This window comes from Pimephales promelas, chromosome 1 (genome assembly GCF_988280905.1).
Source record: "Pimephales promelas chromosome 1, fPimPro1.hap1.1, whole genome shotgun sequence".
Lineage (NCBI taxonomy): Eukaryota > Metazoa > Chordata > Actinopteri > Cypriniformes > Leuciscidae > Pimephales > Pimephales promelas.
Window position 1 is genome coordinate 35,320,908 of NC_142769.1, and position 20,852 is coordinate 35,341,759.

General features: G+C 37.2%; 1 protein-coding gene across 2 annotated transcripts in view; it reads left to right on the plus strand.

Annotated features, from left to right (window-relative positions):
* Window positions 1-19,175, plus strand: part of igdcc4 (immunoglobulin superfamily, DCC subclass, member 4) — a 76,497-nt gene extending 57,322 nt beyond the window's left edge. For both annotated transcript variants that reach the window (XM_039666874.2, XM_089129546.1), the window contains 12 exons: window positions 1,358-1,495; window positions 4,219-4,383; window positions 5,494-5,715; window positions 6,193-6,291; window positions 6,395-6,578; window positions 7,464-7,591; window positions 8,823-8,993; window positions 9,088-9,222; window positions 10,376-10,478; window positions 13,487-13,709; window positions 14,016-14,144; window positions 14,965-19,175. In XM_039666874.2, coding sequence (XP_039522808.2) covers window positions 1,358-1,495; window positions 4,219-4,383; window positions 5,494-5,715; window positions 6,193-6,291; window positions 6,395-6,578; window positions 7,464-7,591; window positions 8,823-8,993; window positions 9,088-9,222; window positions 10,376-10,478; window positions 13,487-13,709; window positions 14,016-14,144; window positions 14,965-15,495 — 2,228 coding nt within the window. In that variant the 3' untranslated portion in view covers window positions 15,496-19,175. The remainder of the gene's footprint in view (window positions 1-1,357; window positions 1,496-4,218; window positions 4,384-5,493; window positions 5,716-6,192; window positions 6,292-6,394; window positions 6,579-7,463; window positions 7,592-8,822; window positions 8,994-9,087; window positions 9,223-10,375; window positions 10,479-13,486; window positions 13,710-14,015; window positions 14,145-14,964) is intronic.
* Window positions 19,176-20,852: the final 1,677 nt, after the last annotated feature.

Consider the following 20,852-nt stretch of genomic DNA (forward strand, 5'->3'; position numbering starts at 1 on the left):
CAACAAGCACATCTTTTTTGATTCTAACCTTACTGTGAAGTTATGCTAGTTAGAAGGTTTTATAATGTTTTAGGTTATGATTTCGGTTCTCATACCAGTTGTTGATACGCTAGCACACGCTGCTAATAAATACAATGTTATACTAGTGTAGTCCGTTTGCTTTGTAATAACGATTATAGAAGTGAATAGAGACCTACCCAGCTTTGCATGAACAGTGTTGCTCCCTGATATTGTTAGTCCCAGCCTCTGTCTCGATTAGTAGGATATGCGATGATTCATTTTTTGACTGTGACCGGTAACGTTATGCTTTTGCCTCTACTTGGATGCCTTGTTTCTTCTGTTTCACCTGTATGTCTTGAATATAGGCTTCGAACGCATATTGCAGCCCCTTTTGCCTACTTCTATCGGACACTTTATTTGCTTCTTTATAAAAATTTGATAACATTTCAGTAGGAAGAGCCGTCACAGCATAAGCCATGTTGATACCAAACCACAGCCCAGATGAAGTTTGACGGACATAGCAACTAAGGGGGTAGGGCTTAGCAAAAGGTGAATTAGCTGGTGATTTGGATTTACTTCATGTAAAGTTAATGAAAGTGATCATGAGGATTGTTATGTTTAAAGCAGATGTCTTAACAAATGTCAGTAGACCTGAAAGATTTTAAAATGAGCCATTCATTCATAAATACGTCAGATCGCTGTGAAAATACAGACCGGAAGACAAAAGACAACGAACACAGTGCTGAAAAGGGGCGGGGCTACATAAGGTCTATACTGTGTGCATAATATGCATGTTTTCTGCATGCATGGAACTTACAACTTACTACCACATATGACTTCTATATACTATGAATAATGCTGTATGCAATGTGCTAGACTTGACCTAGAATTTAGATTGTGACTAATTATGATTTTTCTTTTTTTTTTCTTTTTGTTGCAACTTATTCACTATTCTTTGCCATTTTGTAGTATAAATAGTTTGAGGACTGTGTTCACACTGAAAATTCCAACAAGAAGTGCACTTCAAATGCCCGGTGTGAAAAAACAAAGTGTGGAATTATGGAAACTTCATGCACTGTTGCAGCCTTCCTTACATAATGGAATTTTCATTTGAGTGTATTTGCATAGTCCTTTTCACAACTCGTCAATGTAGCTTTACAGAAAATGCTTTATTGAATTTCTTCAGTGTTTCAATAGGAGGGGAGGGACCATTAGACTCCGATGCTGGGTTACAAAATAACCGTATAAAATGAATACACTAGACGCTGTAGTGCATAGTATTTGTGCATGGTGTATAGTTTGTCATTTGAGACAACTACTGTTTTGTAAATCTATGTTTGCTTTTTGTTCTCTGCAGTTCCCAGCGCTTCACCGCAGCTGTCCCTGCTGAGCACATCTCCCACTGACATGAGAGTCATGTGGCTGCCCCTCTCCTCACAGCTGAGCCGTGGAGCCATCACACGCTACCGCATTGACTACAGAGCGCTGGAGCAGGGTAAGACAGCGCCACCTATTAACCCCTGCGGTGTTGTTAGCCCTGGAAAGGTTTATTGAACCTTTGTTTTTTATCGAAAAAGTTTGCGTTTTTGAGGTCATATTCTGAACAAAACTGAGGTGTTTTTTCCCCTCGTCAGAGGTCCAGACTGAACAAAAATATGCAATTTGATTTATATGGCTAAAAAGTAAGATTGTATTCATAACTTGTAATGTAAATCAATGAGATCTTTTTAACAGTGTAGCAGACTACTTGAATAAAATACATATAAATATCAGTTGTCATTAATGCTTATTTTTATGACCAAAGCTCTGTAGTTTTAATTGTGGGGGGGCTATTACATCTGCTAGGGGTAAGATGCAATAAACGAAAGAAAAAAATATATGACAGGCTTCCAGCAGGCCGTCAGATCAAAAGAACCCGAAAGACAAATACCAAAGGCGGCGAATACAATAAATGATCATTTAAAATGTATTGTGAATCACAAAAGTAAATAACAATTAATCAGTTAGAACCCATGGCCCAAACGAAAATAATATAACAATAAAGTATAGTTCATTAACAAAACAAAAATGAATAGAGAAATAAATCAATAGAGTGGTATTCCAACAAACAAAACCCAATCTAATAAAATTAAACAGCAACGTAATTAACCTAACACAAATAAAAGAAAATGAACTACAATAAAGCTTATCTAACTACGCTCATCAAAAACATAGAATAAATAAGTTCCAAACAAAAGAGCTGGGGCCTCATGTATAAAACTTTGCGTAGATTTCATCCTTAAAGTGTGTGTACGCACATAAGGCAGAATTTGCATACGCACAAAAGTTTTCAGATTTATAAAACCGTTCGTACGCCAGAACCTGCGCAGAATTCACTTTATAAATCCCAGTCAGCGGGAGATTGTGCGCACGTGCGTCTCCTCCCCGAAATAACCATATATGGAGATTACAACGCCTATTTTAAATATGCATATCCTCATCTGCATATCATTTGCATATGATTATTCATCCACGTGATACCAAGTTTAAGGGTACAAGACGTTAGGAAAATATGAAATGCGGATGTGCCGTCACATTATTACAAAAAAAAAAAAAAATTTTAGTAGCCTATATCCTTGCCTTGTTTTTGAATAAATAAATCAAATAGTGTTAAATACATTTCAGAGAAAGTTTTTCTCAATCTTTTCCACTGGCCAAATAGTATTTTTAATTGATTTATATTTTAATGGAAAGCGATAGACATGGTTGTGCATTATTTGCACGAAACAGTTTTCTCAGACAATCTCTAGTTAAAACATTAAAAAACAGCATGCCAGAAGAAAAGTGTTCAAAAGCAATGCATCCACAACAAATAGGTCTATTTCTATTTATTGAATATATATATATATATATATATATATATATATTGTAACTTCTCAGCCTAATGATTTCATGTAGTTTAAGAGTTTAACTCTGGCATATTTAATCTAAATGTTTATATCAGAAGTAAAACATAGGCTAGTTTAAACCATTCTTTTATTTATTTAAACTATTATTGTGAACATGGACTGTATTTATGATTTGGACTCATAATGAAGATTTACGGTTTTACTCCATCTGCCGTTAGATTATAGGCTATATGTGCGTCAGTTTCACCAAACGGCCCAACGCGCGTGCTGGCGCGGTCATTTAAGAAGGGATGGATGTTTGCTTCAAGTGAGGATAGGTTTATGAAATTATATTTGTATTATCTTTCTGTAGATGTATAATTTTCTTTAGATTCTCTGTCTAATAGTAAGCAAAAAGACATTTGACTCCTGCTCACCATCGGTGTCGCCAAAACCCATAATCTTCTAAAAGAGTGCCTACGCACGGTCAAGAGCATCCTTACGGTGCGCACTTATTTACGCCAAGTTTATTTTTTATAAATCCCGATGTGCACGTGCAAAAATGCGTACGCATATTTCTATGCCCATTTTGTGCGTACGCAACGTTTATACATGAGGCCCCAGGTCTCTCCTACATTACCACCTTCTGAAAGAAAGAACACACAACCGAAAGAAACATCGACCGATGACCGATGTTCCTCAAAAGCTTGGTTTATCATTTGATACTCACATTTAAACATGATTTTTCAACAACAACAAAACATTTAAGGATCAAGGAAACCTAGTAGCTTCAATCTAGTAAGTGTTTATCTTAAAATATTACTAATAATATACTGTAAAAGTGATTACCTGTGTTTACAATCAGACTGTAGTAGATTGTGTATGGTTTTCGAGCAAAGCTTGTGAGTAGAAATTTGTGTATCAAATATGATAAATGATCTTAACCCTATGTAACCAACTTTATAATATTAGTATCACACACTGTAGTGTGTGTGAGGTTTTGCCTTGACACATGTTGATAAATTCATGTTGGCTGCTGAATCTGTAGCTTTGTGCATTTACTGTATCTGCAGTCACTAGGAGTGCAGCATGCATGTCTGGGGTATTTTGAGCTGAATGGCAAAGGCATGGCTGATTGCCTCTGCTCTATTAAAGCTCTGGATGCTTAATGAACAGTAATAAAGGTGGAACAATAGACAGATTTGGTCTGATGGCCTGTGACACAGAATGAGAGACAGAACCAAAGTCATTTCAGGCATCCATTGTTCATGCTTTTTTATCAGCCAGCTGCAGAAATGATTTCCACTGGAATACTTATTTTCTGGCACATGTACGTATGTGTGCCCTGCAGTGGATCGCATATACTCTGTGGAAGTGGGTGGGAATGAGACACAGGTGACTCTAAGGGATCTGAAACCAAATCAAACGTACCAGCTCCGGATTGCGGCGGGAACGCGAGCTGGGTTCAGCCAGCCTTCTGAGTGGGCCTCGCATCACACACCAAACCTTACTCAGGGTGAGTAAACATAAAAATACACTCATTCGCAAATGCACTAGATACCAGATTCAACTTAACTCATGGTTAAACTTGTATGCAGTGGCGCTTCCAATGGGTGGCCGGGGGCCATGGATCCCCCTAAAACAACATTGACCACTCCATTAGTCTCACAGTCACCAAGATGTATACATTTTTGGTTGCCTTAAGACTAAATAGTGAATTTAATGTTTACATGTCTTATTAGACATGGGCCAAATACTTTAATTACTGTTTATGTTCATGAAAGTGAACTACTCCTTTAAATACAAGGTTTTACATAGACGACTGTTCAAGGTTTAGGTTCGGCTTATGCTCACAAAGGCTAATGGGTCATTTTTTTTCACAGTAAAATTGTGAAATATGATTACAAAATTAAAATTGTAATGTATTCCTGTGACGTCAAAGCTGAATTTTCAACATTATTCAAGTGTTCGGTGTCACATGATCCTTCAGAAATCAAAAACATTTCTTATTATTATTATCAGTGTTGTATAATCACAGTTGTGCTGCTTAATATTTTTGTGGAACACATGATACATTTTTAAGGATTAATAGAGAGTTTAAAAGAACAGCATTTATTTAAGATTTAAATGTTCGTAACATTATAAATGTCTTTACTGTCACTTTAATGTGTCTTTACTGAATATATTTTTTGAATTTTTAAATCATCCTGTCCTTCTTTTGAACGACAGATGTGATGATTTATTATTAGCATAAAATCTGCTGTGATCAATCTGTATCTTCTGATCAATCCATAGCCATTTTGTCATCGACCAATATTGTCTTAATTTTGTCTCACAAAATTAGACCATGTCAATTATATTTAACCAGAATTATTTGCTTCTGTTTTCTTTCCCTATTGGCCCTTCTTAAAGCTAAAATGAGAAAACAAATTAATTGTGGCAGTGGGATAAGCTTGTAGGCTTCTTTTTGGTTGTTTAAAATTCAAGTTTAATTTGTTTGCAATTTCTGTGTCCCCCATAAAGAATGTCCTGGAGGTGCCTCTGCTTATGTACAAGCCCTGCTCTAGAGTGCACACAAAATACACATCGCTGTTCTCACTAACTCCCTCTGTTGTTTTTTTTCCAGTGCTCTTTGCTCCCACCGAGCTCAAAGTGAGAGCCAAAATGCTTTCCCTCCATGTCACATGGCAACCACCACCCAATCACACTCAGATAACAGGCTACAAGCTTTCCTGGTGGGAGGTGGATGGAGACGAGCTGACCAATGAGGAGAAGCCTGTAATCAATAAGAGGGTTCAGCAGATCAAACTGAGGAAGAGAGTTAAACACCATGAGGTCACAGGCCTTGGTGAGAGTTGAGCGGTAACTTTATTCACAATTATCCTATACTCTCACATAAAAATAGAATTGAATATTATATAAAAGACACTTTTACTAAGCTGCGCATATTTTCCAAATTCAAGGACTGTGTTCGTGGTACTGATTTTCTGTCACTATCAGCAGTTATAAAAGTTAATTGAAACTAAAACCATTTTTTTGTTGCATGAATTCAAATAAATGTTAACTGAAATAAAATAATTTTTTATAAAAAAACATAAACTTATTTTATTTCAGCTGGTTTCAAAGGCAACATTTCTTTTATTTACAGTAGTTTAACTCAATAAAAAATGATATAGACGTAAAGGTTTAGTAATTTTGTTGTTTTGACATTTTTTTTAACTAAAATGAAAAATATTCATAAAAACTATAATAGTATATCAATAATACTAAAATAACACTGGTAACAAAATAACACACAATATGACCATTTGTGATTGTGTTTCAGCTCCTGATCGGCTGTTTGAGGTGAAGGTTTGGGCTTTTAATAAACAGACTGAGGGTTATCCTGCTGTATGGAAGGGCAGAACAGAGAAGCTCACACACGGTGTGTTTGGTTATGATTAGAAGACAATGATAGATAAAATCATATCTACCTGTCCTGTAGATTCAAATCTGAGTACATTTTTGTGTGTGTATCATTTTCTTAGTGCGGAATCCAATCTCTCACCCACCATTGCCGCCCATCAGCCTCAGAGCTCGTGCGAACAGTTCCACCTCTATCTGGCTCCGCTGGGAGAAACCGCACTTCAGCAATGTGCGAATCATCAACTACACAATACGCTGCAGCCCCGCAGGAATACGCAATGCATCGCTGGTCTCATACTATACCAGGTCTACCATGCATACACACAAAAATATTTAATTATAGACAGATTATAAACAATCATTGTGAAACAGAAGCACATATCATATCCTTAGTTTTTTCCTTACATGCTTCTTTCTTACACACTCTTCTTTCATCCAGCAATTATTTGCCAATATTTGGTAATTTAGAGACGGGCATCAGTTTCAAAATCTATCAAAAGTAAATAAATGAATTTTTCTTTTTTAATTAATTGAATAAAATTGTTTATGAATTTTAAGTAAATATTGTATCATTCTCTGTGTGTATATATATATATATAAATATATATATATTAGGGCTGTCAGTTAAACGTGTTTTTAATCGCTCGATTAACGGTCTTTTTGGCCTAGCAAACTTTGTTTTTTTTTTGTTTTGTTTTTTACATGCTTTTGCAACAGAACGACCAAAGCGCAAGCGGAGAGCGGAAACAAAACAGCAAACACACTGCACACACTTGTTTGGACTTGCGAGCTGGCCAAATAGTAGGTTAACGTTACGTTTTGAGTGTGAGACGCCGAAATAGATTTACTTTTAAAAAGTTGCCAAATGGTCCCATTGACGACGAGACCAAAGTATTCTGTGTGTTTTGTCGAACTGAGCTATCATCATCGCAGGACGTCCAGTCTGAAACACCACTTGATGATGGCCAAGCACACACACACACACACACACCTGATGCGAATTCTCCGCCCCCTCGTCAATATCAAGACCTCGTCAGTATTTCTTTCACCTTTTTTTTTTGATGGACAGTGTTACATTGTCTGAGAGATTATTTGCTCCAAGTGAGAATGTTAGTATGAAACTGAAACAAATTTGAATGGTTGTGTATCAGCCACACTTCTCTCTAAATATTTTTCTTCACTGTCTTTCAGCTCTTCTCAGGAGATTTTACTGGGATCACTGAAGCCCTTCACTAGCTATGAAATCGCTGTGCAGTCAAACGGAGTTGATATGAGTGGCCCCTTCAGCAGCACTGTGGAAGAATACACACTTCCAGACAGTGAGTACAGCCCTTTTAGAATATGAAGATGAGTTTCATTTCTAGTTCACACTGTCATGTGTCTGTTTGTGTGTGAGTGAGAGCCTTAATTATTGTGTGTATACAAGTGTGTGTGTGTAGTTTTTTTTTTTTAAGTAGGAAGTGATGAATGAATGCGTATCTGTTAGTATACTATGATTGTGTGGGTCAATGTGAGTCGTTGTGTTTGCGTTAGGTTAACAGTTAGGGGATTAATGGGGAGAGGCGTAAGGAGATAATTGGCTTTAATTAAAAGCCCAGATGGAATTTCCCCTCTTGTTGGCAAAGAGTCTTTCAGCTTGTCAGTCAGTCTAGCCAAGTGATGGCAGGGAGGAGCACGTTGCCACAGCGATTTAGTGTCAGACTAACTGAGAGAAGTTATTATTATTTGTGTTAAAAAACAGAAATTATACTCACAGTATCTCCTTAAAACTCACAGACTGTTAATGCTATGTATGCCTGTTATAACATCATAAATATTTAAATGTGCTTTTCTTAGGAAACACTTTTTATACCACAGAAAAAGAAAAAAAAAGAAAAAAAAAATTTTAATGATAGTTAGCGTTAGCAGCTAGCAAACAAGTAAAATTTAACCATTGTTTACACTTGACCATGTTATTCAAAACCTATTTATTAAAGGGGTCATATGCACAACATGCACAAGCATCATATAATGATAAAAATCCATCCAGTGTTTTTGTTTTAACCTCCTTGTATGTTTCCCCTGTGTCACGGCCGGCTTACGAGCCGCGACAAAGAAGGAAATGACACGTAAGATTTAATGCAAAAGAAATAACATTTATTAAAGTAAAAATAAGAAAATAGATCAAAACGAGAACAAGACAATAACTAAAGCAACAAAAGAATGGCACGAGGGGAGAGCGCGCCCGTCACGACTGAAGGGAGCTGCTTTTATTTGCCGGCATCAGCTCTTAACACAGGTGAACACCATCAATCCATCATGACGTCACTCACTCCAACTCCAACCTACAAATCAAATGACAAAAACAACCAAACGACACAGCCTGAGCGAGCTGTCATCATAGTCTGTCATTGTTGATACGCTGGAGAAGAATGGCGTCTAAGCGATTGTGGTGTTCTGTTCTTGGGTGTAATAACGAACACAGCCATTTTGATGTTCCTAAATCCAAAACGCTGAAGATGCAGTGGCTGAGTTTTGTTTTTCGATTTTAAATGCGTGTTTTCATCGTAGGACCTTCCTCTCCTCCTGTGGATATGCAGTTGAGTGCACTGGACTCATTCTCTGTTCTGGTTAGCTGGCACCCTCCACTGGAGCCAAATGGAGTCATTTTGACCTACTGGATCTTCTACACTGGCAACATCAGCCATCCAGATCACCTGTGGATAAACCTTACACATGATGGTGAACCTAACACACACACACACCACACATGGTGTTGTACTTCATATGAGAATTGGTATTGCCTCTCTTATTAATCTCTCTCTCTGTCCCTCAGGTTCTGTCACCAATGCAGAAGTCCAGGGCCTGATGAGTGGGACTCGTTATTATTTTAAGATGGGGGCCTGCACTGAAATGGGGGTGGGACCATATTCACCTGTGAAGGATGTTTATACTCCGCCAAAGAAATATGGTGTGTCTGTTTTGTAAAACTTTTTTCACAAAATATTAAACAGCACAACTGATTTGCCATCACTGGAAAAATTACATTTTAAAATATATTCAAATTGAGTAGACGGTTACTTTAAATTGTCATAATATTTCAGTTTGCTGGATATTTCAAAAAAAAAAAAAAAAAATGCAGCCTTGGTGTAAGCATAAGTGCCTTTTAAAACATATTACCAACCCCAAACTTTTGAACAGTTGCAAGTGTATACAAGTTATTGTTTTATTTTTATTTTTTTACAGTGATCTTTCTTTTGTGTGTGTAAATGGAACTTTAGAGAGCAAATGAGAGACAGTGAGCCATTTCGCAAACTACCTCAAAGATTTTCAGTGGAAATATAAAAGAATCATTCTCTCATCACTAGTTGAAACCTCTGGATGTTTGCCTTTGGTAGACACTTATACTGTACAGCACATTTATCTTACATTGTATTCATAGTATACGTTTTATTTGATCAAACCTATGAACTTGCAGTAGTCTTTGAGCTACAGAATTGCTTTGAACATTTGGCTTATATGTGAACATTTGCTATCAGAAAATGGAAGCTTTTGAAAATATCACTGAGTTGTGCTTATGTATCATTATGTGTACTCTATGTAATATTTGCTATTGGTTTGGCAATGTAAACCCATTGTTTATAATGGTAGCTGAGTCTCTCTCTCTCTCTCTCTCTCTCTCTCTCTCTCTCTCTCTCTCTCTCTCTCTCTCTCTCTCTCTGTCTGTGTGTGGACTGCCATCTGCCTCTGCCCATCACTGACACTCAATTAATAGCACTCCCACAGGGAGTGTGAAGTGATTCAGTCCAGCCTCATATACACACACTGTCTGTGGGGAGTTGGCCACAGAAATTCACACAGACTTGCATACACCAGTCCTATAATGACTTGTAATTAATATAATACATTGTTTTATAATTAATATTTCCATATTATACTTAAGTATAATAGGTTTGTATTGAATTAATTTGGAATGTTTTTTTTATGTACAATTGTTTGACTGATTTCTACACTTCTATCATGCGTTCTCTTTTTTAACTCCTCTGCCTTTCTCTTTCTTTGTCTGATTTTTCCTCCTCCTCCTCCTCCCCCCTCTCTCTCTTTTCTCTATCACGTTCCTACAGAGCTGGACATCCATGCTGTGACTGGTATCATAGTTGGAGTGTGTCTTGGTCTGCTCTGCATCCTGTTCTGCTTGTGTGTCAGTTTCCGCAATGGAAAAACACGGTAGGCTACACACCTGTCCAAACTCTGTAAGATCCACAACACTTTCAGTTTACATAGCTCTGTTGATTATAAATTGTTCACCCAAAGTAAAAAAAAATATAAATCTTTTTTTTTTCTGTGAACAAAAAAATATATTGTATGTTTCTTCTGCTTTTGTCATACAATGAACGTCAATGGCGTTTGAAACAACACTGGGCCAGTGTTGTAATTGTTAACTAAAAAGGTTTGGGCCATTGAAATAGAGCTGAAATAAAATAAATTATATACAGTATATTCAATGTAAAACTTATTTAGAAAAAAAATTAGAAAGGTCACCTGGATAAAAACTGAAATGAGTTTGGATAAGTTAAAGTACTAAAATTACTACAAAAAAAAAAAAAATTAAACTGTATAGAAATGTAAAAAAAAAAGACAAAAGCACTAGGGGTAACAATACCCTCATGTCACAATTCGATACATATCACGATACGGAACTCACCATACGATATTATTGCAATACTCCAAGTCAAATGACCAAGTCAAATTAATGAAACTTGAATTAAAATGAAAAAAAAAAAATAAAAATTATAAATATTGTAATAGTATATAAATAAAGTGTTATAAAATATCACTGTTCATCACAGCATTAGGGCTCACTTACTTTCATTGTATGGACTAAAAAACACTGAAACAGTGTTTTTATTTATTTTTTTTAGATGAACTACCTCATAAACATAGAACAATGCTGCAACAATTACGGCTTAGGCAGAAATCTGTTTTCCCCAAACGATTTTAATGACAAACGAGCTGCAGCGAAAAACCTCCTCAAAATATATTCAAATTCAGAAAGTTTCAAGGACCTTTTGGATGTTACTTTAAACTAGAATGAGTCATGGGTGCATAACAACACTCAATCACACAGTGTGTGTGTGCCTGAAGCAGATGTGGCAGATGTGGAGTATTGAGAGCTGAATGACGGAGAGTCATGGCTGATTGCTCTTGCTCTATTAGAGCTCTGCAGGTCTAATGAACAACCACAGATGCAGATTGAGTCTGCTGGGCCTTTGCATTTAAAGAATGAGAGATCCATACTCATTTCACCTTCTTCTGAGATTTGTGGTCATTATTATTGGTTAACAGAGTCTGAATAGGGCATTGTGTCTCCATTGTACATGTGTGACCTTTACATTTCTATGTATATTTTTCACATAAGTATACACTGACCTTAATGGTGGGAGATTTGACAAGCTGTGTGAGTCTGGGTTAATTTGCACTCATCAGACTCTTGGTTGGGGGTAGAATTGGTACCTCCAGCTGTGAAATTGAGACCAGGCTCTTTAGATAAAATGACTGCTTCTTTAATATTCACCATGTAATTGTATATAAAAGGGAAGGAGAAAAAGGGCAGGCTATATTTCTGAAAATAAGGAACATTGTGTATGTCTTTAACAATCAAACATTTCTTATTTATCTTTAAAGTCAATTTCAAAGCAGCAGTTAGGCATACACTGTTCCTTGATTGATACTGTAAACATACACTATTATCATTTCACAAGCAATTTCACATTTGATGAATTCAAATGAATTCAAAACATTAACAATCGAGATGTATTTGCTAACTTATTTTATTGATGGTATTATAAATGTTACATCAGTCACAATTATGTTCTGTTAGTTTCACTTTCATTGACTTTTAATTTTTAGTTAGTCTCCAGTTTCCGGTTTTCTTTGTTCTAGTTTCCCACCACTCGTTAGTTACATTTAGATTTATTCATTTAGCTGATGCTTTTATCCAAAGCGACTTACAATTGCTATATATGGCAGAGGTCGCACGCCTCTGGAACAACTAGGGGTTAAGTGTCTTGCTCATGGACACATTGGTGTCTCACAGTGGATTTGAACCCGGGTCTCTCACACCAAAGGCATGTGTCTTATCCACTGCAGCATCACCACCCCAGTTAGTTTCCATGGACACTCATTAATTAACACAGCTGTTTGTTATTAGTTCATCACCATTGTGTATTTAAGTTCTGCCTTGTGCGCTATTTCCTATTCATTCATCTGGTATTGTTTGTGCTTGCACTTTGTTTCGTGTTTTGTCCATAATGTGCTTATTTGGTGCTCAATAAACATTTCTTATTACTATCAATGTTGAAAACATTTGTGCTGCTTAATATTTGTGAAGAAATCATGATCGCAATTTTTCAGAAGTTCAAAAGAACAGTATTGTTTGACATTTTTTGTAACTTTAAGTCACTTTTAAGTCATAAAACTTTTGGGTAACACTTTACAATAAGGTTTAATTAGTTAACTACATTAGTTAACAAACTAATAATTTACTGCACTACTACAGCATTTATTAATCGTTGTTAATGTTAATTTCAAAATTTACTAATACCTCATTAAAACCACAAGTTGTGTTAACAATGCACTGTAAACTAACATGAACTAACAATGGACAACTTTTTTTTGGTCAAACTAACATTAACTGAGATATATTGTAACAAATGTATTGCTCATTGTTAGTTTATGTTAGTTACTCATGTTAATAATGTTACTCATTTTAACAAATGAAACCTTATTGTAAAGTGCTACCAGTTTTTGAATAGTATTCTATATACAAATGTTCCCCCCTGAAATGTACTCTTTGTAAAATTGGGACGTATTTCCGAGTCTATGGTGCTACAGAGTAGATCTCTTTATAAAGTAATGAGGAAGGGCTTTTTAATTGTTTGTAAGGGTTATTAAAAATAGTGGAAACCTTAAAGAATTATGAGCTCGGATTAAATGTCCATGTATGTTACAAATTTTTTTCAAACAGGTCATAAAAAAAAAATATATATATATATATATATATGTACTTTTGGATCTCTTCAGTGTTACCACTTGTTACATGGTAAAATAAATGTCTCAGGACATGCATTCTTTTGCTAAGGTCTTATAGAAGTGTAAATCACTAGCATTCAGTTAAGCTTTAAAAATAAAGACGTTTAGTGATTTTGAATGATCTTTCTCTCTGCCACTGTTAGGGATGTCTCTGGTGGACTTGACTCGAGTTCTTTGAGTCCTCAGTACAGGAAGGGTGCCCGTCCAGTGCCTGCTGCTGCGCCTGACTGCAGTGACTGCCATGAGCTGGAAACCCTCATGCCCTCTACTGCACAAGACCCCAACAGACCCCTCACAGAGCCCAGTGAGGAACAGAGTCTAATGGGTAATGTTGCAGGGACTGATGATGGCCTTTCAGAATCCAAGGTGAGCATTGCCAAACATGGTGATATTGTGTAGTTAACTGTGCCAGCACCTACTGTACAAAATTACAGTGAAGTGTACTATGGAACCATTTTCCCAAGTAGGACGTGTTCCTGAAGCATCATCCTTGTTGGTCTTGGAAGGAGGTTCATATCGCCTATGAGATTAGGTTTGGCTTATGGTTGGGATAGGACTGTGTTTCTTTGACAGGAATCTTCCAAACCCAACATAAGGTGTTGATCCAGGAGAATGGTTTCTTCTTTCAAGTATATTCAGTCTTTCAGTTTCTTCTTTCCATTCTAAACTCAGTCAGCCTGGAACGGATCCGTCAGTCGGAATTGGGCCAATAGGATCACTAGATACAGAGATACTATAACTGAGGATTCTTCGGCTCTCATCAATGGAGCTTTAGAGGGACCACCGTCAGAGTACAGTAAGGTGGGCCAAAGGAATATTAAGGAATATTTATATATGCTGATGTATGTGTGTGTGTGTGTGTGTTAAAGGCAGGCAGTATTACAGAAGTCGCGTTACAGATCTTTGGATCTTTATCTGAATATGAATGTGTGTGACGGGGGAGGGGGTGATAGATTGTGTCTCATGCAGCAGGAAATGTACAGAGAAGTAATTACCATTAAGCAGACAGTAGGGAAGACACACAGCTAATTAGTATGTGACTTCTGAAATGGAAAGCTGAAGCCTGCATACCTTTTTACCAATTACTGTCCTTCTCAAATATCCTGAGATATAGGCAGCAGGAATTTACACCTTTGTCCAGCTTTCCTCCTCATATTATTGTTTATTTCCCTGTTGACATTTCAAAAAATCTGTTTTTCAAAAAAAAAAAAGTTATGAAATAGTAGTGGGGTATACAAATGCATTAACATTTCCACCTTGCATAATTCAATGTTTGTTATAGCTTTGTCAATTTAACACATCGATTTAGTGCAATTAATTATTGAAGAAAAAAAATTGAACTACATTCAAATTGTTATGGTGTCTCAAATAGGTGGCATTCGTGGTGTGGAAATGAATAAATAAAAATGTATAAGATAAATAGACCATTTAAAAATAGCTCACAAAGTTTCATATAAACAATTTTAGATACTCTACCATTCAAATGTTTGTAGTCAGTAAGATTTTTTTTTTAATGAAATTAATACTTTAATTCAGCAAGGATGCATTTTTGAGATTTCTATTTAAAAAAAAAAAAAAAATGTTATTCATCAAAGAAATTTTTTACTTGCTGTATTTGCAGAGTGGGCATGTGGAGAGGCTGTATTCCCTCAGCAAGAACCAGGTGGAGGCTGAAGTCATTGTGCATTCGCAGCTGTCTAACACAACAGTTGACCAGGGTCCACAAAGCGACATGGAGCTCTGTCTGGAGTCTCCATCTTCCCAGCACCCTTCTCCTGGAGACAAGGCAACTCCATCAACCCCTCATCCACCTTGTGCTCACAACGAGGACAACAATGAGAGCCAATCTCCATCTCCAACCCCCAGCACTCACATCTCCGAAGTACTGTCCAATCACAATGGACCATTTGAGAGTGAGCTTAGCCAGCCGACAGTGGGTGGTGCCAAAAACCAAGGAGTGGGGCTTACTAATGGCTTCCACTCGTCCAAACCCCTTCGGCCAAAGGCAGAGACCCTGGAGAACGGGACCCACAGACTGTGCCCCACAGGAAAGGTTCTGTCCTCACCAGGTCTCCCCACTTCCCCCTCATCCTTAGCCAATTCTGGCCTTGACCATTTTACCTCAGGGGCGCATAACTATGCGTACCCCTAAGCTGGAAGGAAGAGAAGTGTAATAAATGGTGTTCCTAAAGTTCTGGGACAGAGAAGGACAACAGTGGAGACCAACGAGTGGCACCTTCCTGCTGGAGAAATGGATATTTTCTCATAGCCACGCTTGCCTCCTCTCTCAGCTGTTTTATTGCAACCTTTTGGTTCCATTATTTTATATGTATGTACATATAGAATATTTTTTTAGCACTAGCATCCATGGATATGCATTTTATGGCATATCAGTGGCACACTTTAATTCCTCTTTGTGTGCATGTATGGAATGTGCTGAATTGGTTTATATGTTTACATGCACACATGAGGTCAATGAGGTGAAGTCGAAGGATCCTGAAATCAGCCCTGCATATGGAAACAGAACTCATTCACGGGACAGATGTCACGGATCGATCCGAGGTGCAGACCCATTTTGTCAAAGAAGATTACCCTGCCACAAAGTACCACCTCCTGCTGTCTCAGGGTTGATATACAAAGATCTGTGCTTTCAAAATGGTTATTAAAACAAAACAAAAAAAATAGCACCACCTTCAGTTCTACGTGGATATTGCGTAACTGTCTATTTGACTTGAAAGGGATTGTGCACCCATCAATGAAAATTTCGTCATATTTGCTCACCCTCGTGTTGTTCCGAACCTGTGCATGGACAAAAAACGTCTTTAAAAAATCTTGTTTTGTTTTCTGCAGAGGGAAAAAGTCATACAGGTCTGGAATTTTCATTTTTGGGTACACTGTCCCTTTAACTTGATCAGATCAAAGGGACATCTTCACACGCATGCATGCAAACACAAACCTGAATACAATACAAATAAAAAGCCACATTCCCTGACTGGAGCATAGCGTCTCAGGAGTCTCAAATTCAAGGTGCATTTGTATATACATGATTGCTGTATTAAAAACATGTAGAAAAACGTGACAAAAATGAAGGAACACTCATGTACATTTTGTATCATTTCAAGTCTTGAGTGTACTTGTAAAGACACATCACACTGATTCATGCTCCAACTTTTTCTCAGTCGACAGCACTACCTCATTTCTTTACAGGATTATATTATTTTTCGGTGTGATTTTATGAGTGTAATTAAGAAGGCGACTTCTTACGTGCGTTTTTTAAGCCGTCTGATTCATAGCCTTTGGATAATAGCAGAATCTACTGCCCTTCTCACTCTGTCTGTGTTCTTGTGTAACGGTTACTGAAACCTTCGTCTCTGGTAATTAGCCTGTGTGCGAGCATGTGGTTATTCCCTTGTGATATGGGAGAGAAATAATTTGATCGTCACAACAGTTTTCCAATATACCCTTCAAGTAAGGGATTTAAAAACAATGGGAAGACCTCAAGGATCTACCTGTTGACATGCCAGTCATCTCCTTTTCTCAGGAACTTCTACACAGGGAGTCTGAGAAGAACATTTTCAGCCAAACTAGGAAATAGCCTCCATCTCTCAGGCAGGTCTTGTCCCGTACCGTATTTGTCTTTTGGCAACGCATCTTTCACCATTTCGTGTTCATCTGGAACTGTAAATAAACTTTGTCCTCCATGCAAAATCATGCATTGCTGCTGAGAGCAGGATTTGTATCTATTGCGCTTCACTTTTATGCATTTTAATGCTTATTTAAAGTAGTCTCTTTTATGTTAAAGCTGTTATATCGGAAGACGTCAACGACAACTCTCGGTCTAGTCGGTCTCTGTCATTTGATTTTACTCCTTATTCAATAATTTCACTGAATAGTGCTTTGGTGCTAGATCAAGACTGTAGGTTCCTTTTAAGATGGTATTTTAAACATTCCAGTTTTTGTATGTACAGTACAGCAGGCCAAACTCAGGGCTGATCATGTAGGAAATGAAGATGATGAATGTCTGAATTACTCTGGCTGCTTTTTAAACAACACACAGTAAGCATGTCACATACCGTCAGTTGTCTCAATTCTAGATGTACAGTGGCCAGTCAACAACAACTTGATCTGTAGCTTTAGTCGATGATTTTACTGAGATTATAATGTATTTGTTGAATATGCTTCATGCTAAAAGAATAGTTCACCCAAAAAGGACAATTCTGTCATTGACGCACCCTCATGTCGGTCCAAAGTTAACCTGTATGACTTGCTTCTTTCTTCAAAAAAGAAGATATTCTGAGGAATATTTCCAAAACTTGATTTTCTTTGTATGGACAAAAATCTCCATTCATTGTTCAAAATATCTTCTTTTGTGTCCTAAATGGTTGACAAATTTGAATTTTTGGGTGAATGATCCCTTTAAACTGCAAAAAAAAGGGGGTAATTTCGATTTCCATAAACGGTTACATTGCCACACAAATCATTCGTGTGCTTTTTGTTGTTGTTGTTGTTGTTCTGATATGTTAGTGTTGTCAAACTGACTGTCTTAGCTTTGCTCCTGAGTCTTATACATCAGATTATAGTGTTAGCTCATCCCACCAACAGCATTAGGAATGTGTCGGGGAAATGAACTGATCTCTCGTTTTGTCTAAAAAAAAGGACATTGTGGTTTCGCCAGGGTCAGCGGATGTCTTGTCACTCAGATATGCATGTTATTTTTCAGCAGCCCTTCAGGATAAGTTATAATTCAGATACCTCATTTGCTGCTGCTTCATTTAATCACGGATATACCTTCTTCTACATGCACATATACTGTAGTTACGTGTGTAAAGGATCGGACGTTTGGATCTTTTGTTTGGCAGCAGCGTTTTCTTAAACTGGATGAGTTGATTGTCTCATTTTACCTCATTTTGAAGCTTCAGGCTAAGCAAAGGAATGGTTAACATTTGTGTTCATCTGGAAAAGTCTGGGAATTTGCAGAGCGATGGATAGCAAAATGCTTGAAATGAGAAATCGGGTGACCAGAGGGTTCCCCTGTCAAGCCATACCTCTCAAAGCAGACACAAGGTTGCATGTTGGGCCATTTTTACACTGCATATAATCAGTGCTTATTGCTCAGGTGCCCTGTCTTTGCTTTAAAACTCCAGGGGATTGCAACGGCTTACTATGATGGAAGGCAGTTTAATTTATTTAACATCCTGTAAAATAAAGGCTTTTAATGACAGGGGGAAAGCAACAACAAATAGTAACACATGCACAGACATTTTTTCTAAAGAAATCGTGTATTTTAATGGCTGTTTTCTCTTTGGTGCTTCGTGGTGACCTTTTTTTATTCTGGTGATGTGAGAATTCATCCATTTTTTTTTTATTTTATTTTGTACTTTTCTCCCCAACCAACCAGAAGACCTGTGCTTTTCTGAGATTGTCAGCACACTGTGGACACATTTGTGTAACACCAGCAGCAGTATGGTCTCTGGCATCTGTCGGTAAATGTGAGAGACAAAACATCAGTCTCAGCACACACAAAACTCACTATCCCAGTGAGATTACAGCATGTGTATGTCTGCCGTCTGTTTGTTTGTTCTCATGGGCTTTTTTGTAAAATCAAATCTAGAGATTGTAAAGGGTTTAAGGCACAGTTTGAAGAGATTGAAGAAGCTTTCATTGACCATTCGGCTTGTGTTTCTGAGGATATGGGTAACTCGCATACATTAGAAATGTTATGCTCAACAAGATCTGTAGCTCTTGTTTCCTTTGCTGTGACATCAGACTTTCAAAGTCGCAATATATATGTATAGTATAACTTAAATTTACTTACTAGATTGGATCTAATCTTTTGAACTGGAACAAATGTGCCCTATAAATAATTGAATTATCAAATGAATACTCAATTATATCATATACATGAGCTGTGAAGGATGGAGTTTGGTGCCAGATTGATAGGTGCAGTGGAGGACAATATGATATTATAATGTTTGTTCTTCCTCTGTCACTGTCTCTGTTTGTGAGGTTTGCCGCATTAGTCTCTGCAAACTTGTGAAATGTAAATAAACATCTTAATACTAAAAATAATTTGTCCCATTTTTTTATTTATTTATTTTTTTCAACGCAGTAAGACCACATTTTATGTTAGGCTATGAATTATACATCTTCACAAGGATCCTATAAAACATAGTATTTAGTTCTAAAGTCAAAAGGCAGCGACTTATTTCCAAATACATATTTTACCAGGAAATTTATCGGTAACACTTTATTTTGATGGTCCCTTTTAAACATTCTGTATAGACATAGGCTGTCAACTTCCACTAACTCCCAATGGAGTATTGGTAATTACTCATTACGCTCTGAATCAATCCACAATCTGTGTTTAACTTTTGCCAGAACCGAGCTGGGTAAAGCCTCTTTTAAATATGCAAAAGCCTCGGATTGGAATCTTCTCCAAACTGAGATGTAGCTAAAACATTTGGTGTCTAGTAGTCATTTTAAATTTTTATGAAGCAATCATCAGAGTAATTTAACAGTGTGCAAATGTATTCCACCTGTTGTAAACCCAGCTGCCATACTGTATCTTGGCCAGGACACTCCTGTAAAGTAAATTTTAATCTCAGTGAGTCTTCTTTCCTGGTTAAATAAAAGTTATATATACATTCTGTCGACTAGACAGGACTTTACAACTTCCACTAACTCTCATTAGAGTATTAGTAGACTGTCTGCTTAATATCTGCTAACTCTTTATTGTGATGGTGCCCCAACAGACATATTGACTATAAGTGATTTTGGAACTATGTCCACTTATTTTAACCCTACCAGTCTATAGGCAACTCCTCTAACACTAGTAATCCAACATATTCTCACCCTAAGGCGTCACATAACTGACGCCTTGGGAAGCATTTGACCATGCTTCAATATCTGACGCTTTAGGCGCCCTTTAGCGTCAGTTAGATGACGCCCTAGGATCACGTGTACCCTACACCCACCCCACAACTAAACCTAACCGCGTCCTCTAACTGACGCTTTCCTTTAGCGTCAGCTAGATGACGCCGTAGGATCGCGTCATGTGAGTGACGCTAAAGGGCGCCTAAAACGTCAAATATTGAAGCATGGTCAAAGGTGACGCCGGCTGTAGTAATCAGAAACCAATTTATCTAAAATTGATATTCTTTTGTGAGATCTGAAACCCATTTGGCCTATAAAATCACACAGAAACCATAGAAATGTGCAAGTTTGGTAAATTTGTGTGGATGAGACTTTCTCGTAGCATTTGACAAATCTCTTTTCCAGCCATGCACAGCTAGGCCAATTGTTTTGTGCTTAAAATGACTTTAATAATAGTAACAACAGCACAAAATAATATAGGCTGCATATAATATACAACAAAGCAACATTTCTGGTTTGGAGTCAATGTAGAGGTGTTTGAGTCATTAGGCCTACTGGTGGGCCTGATGAGGTAGGCCTACTGGATAGCCTACTGGTTTAGATCAAGCAACCATGTTCATTGTAGTGTAGGCTATT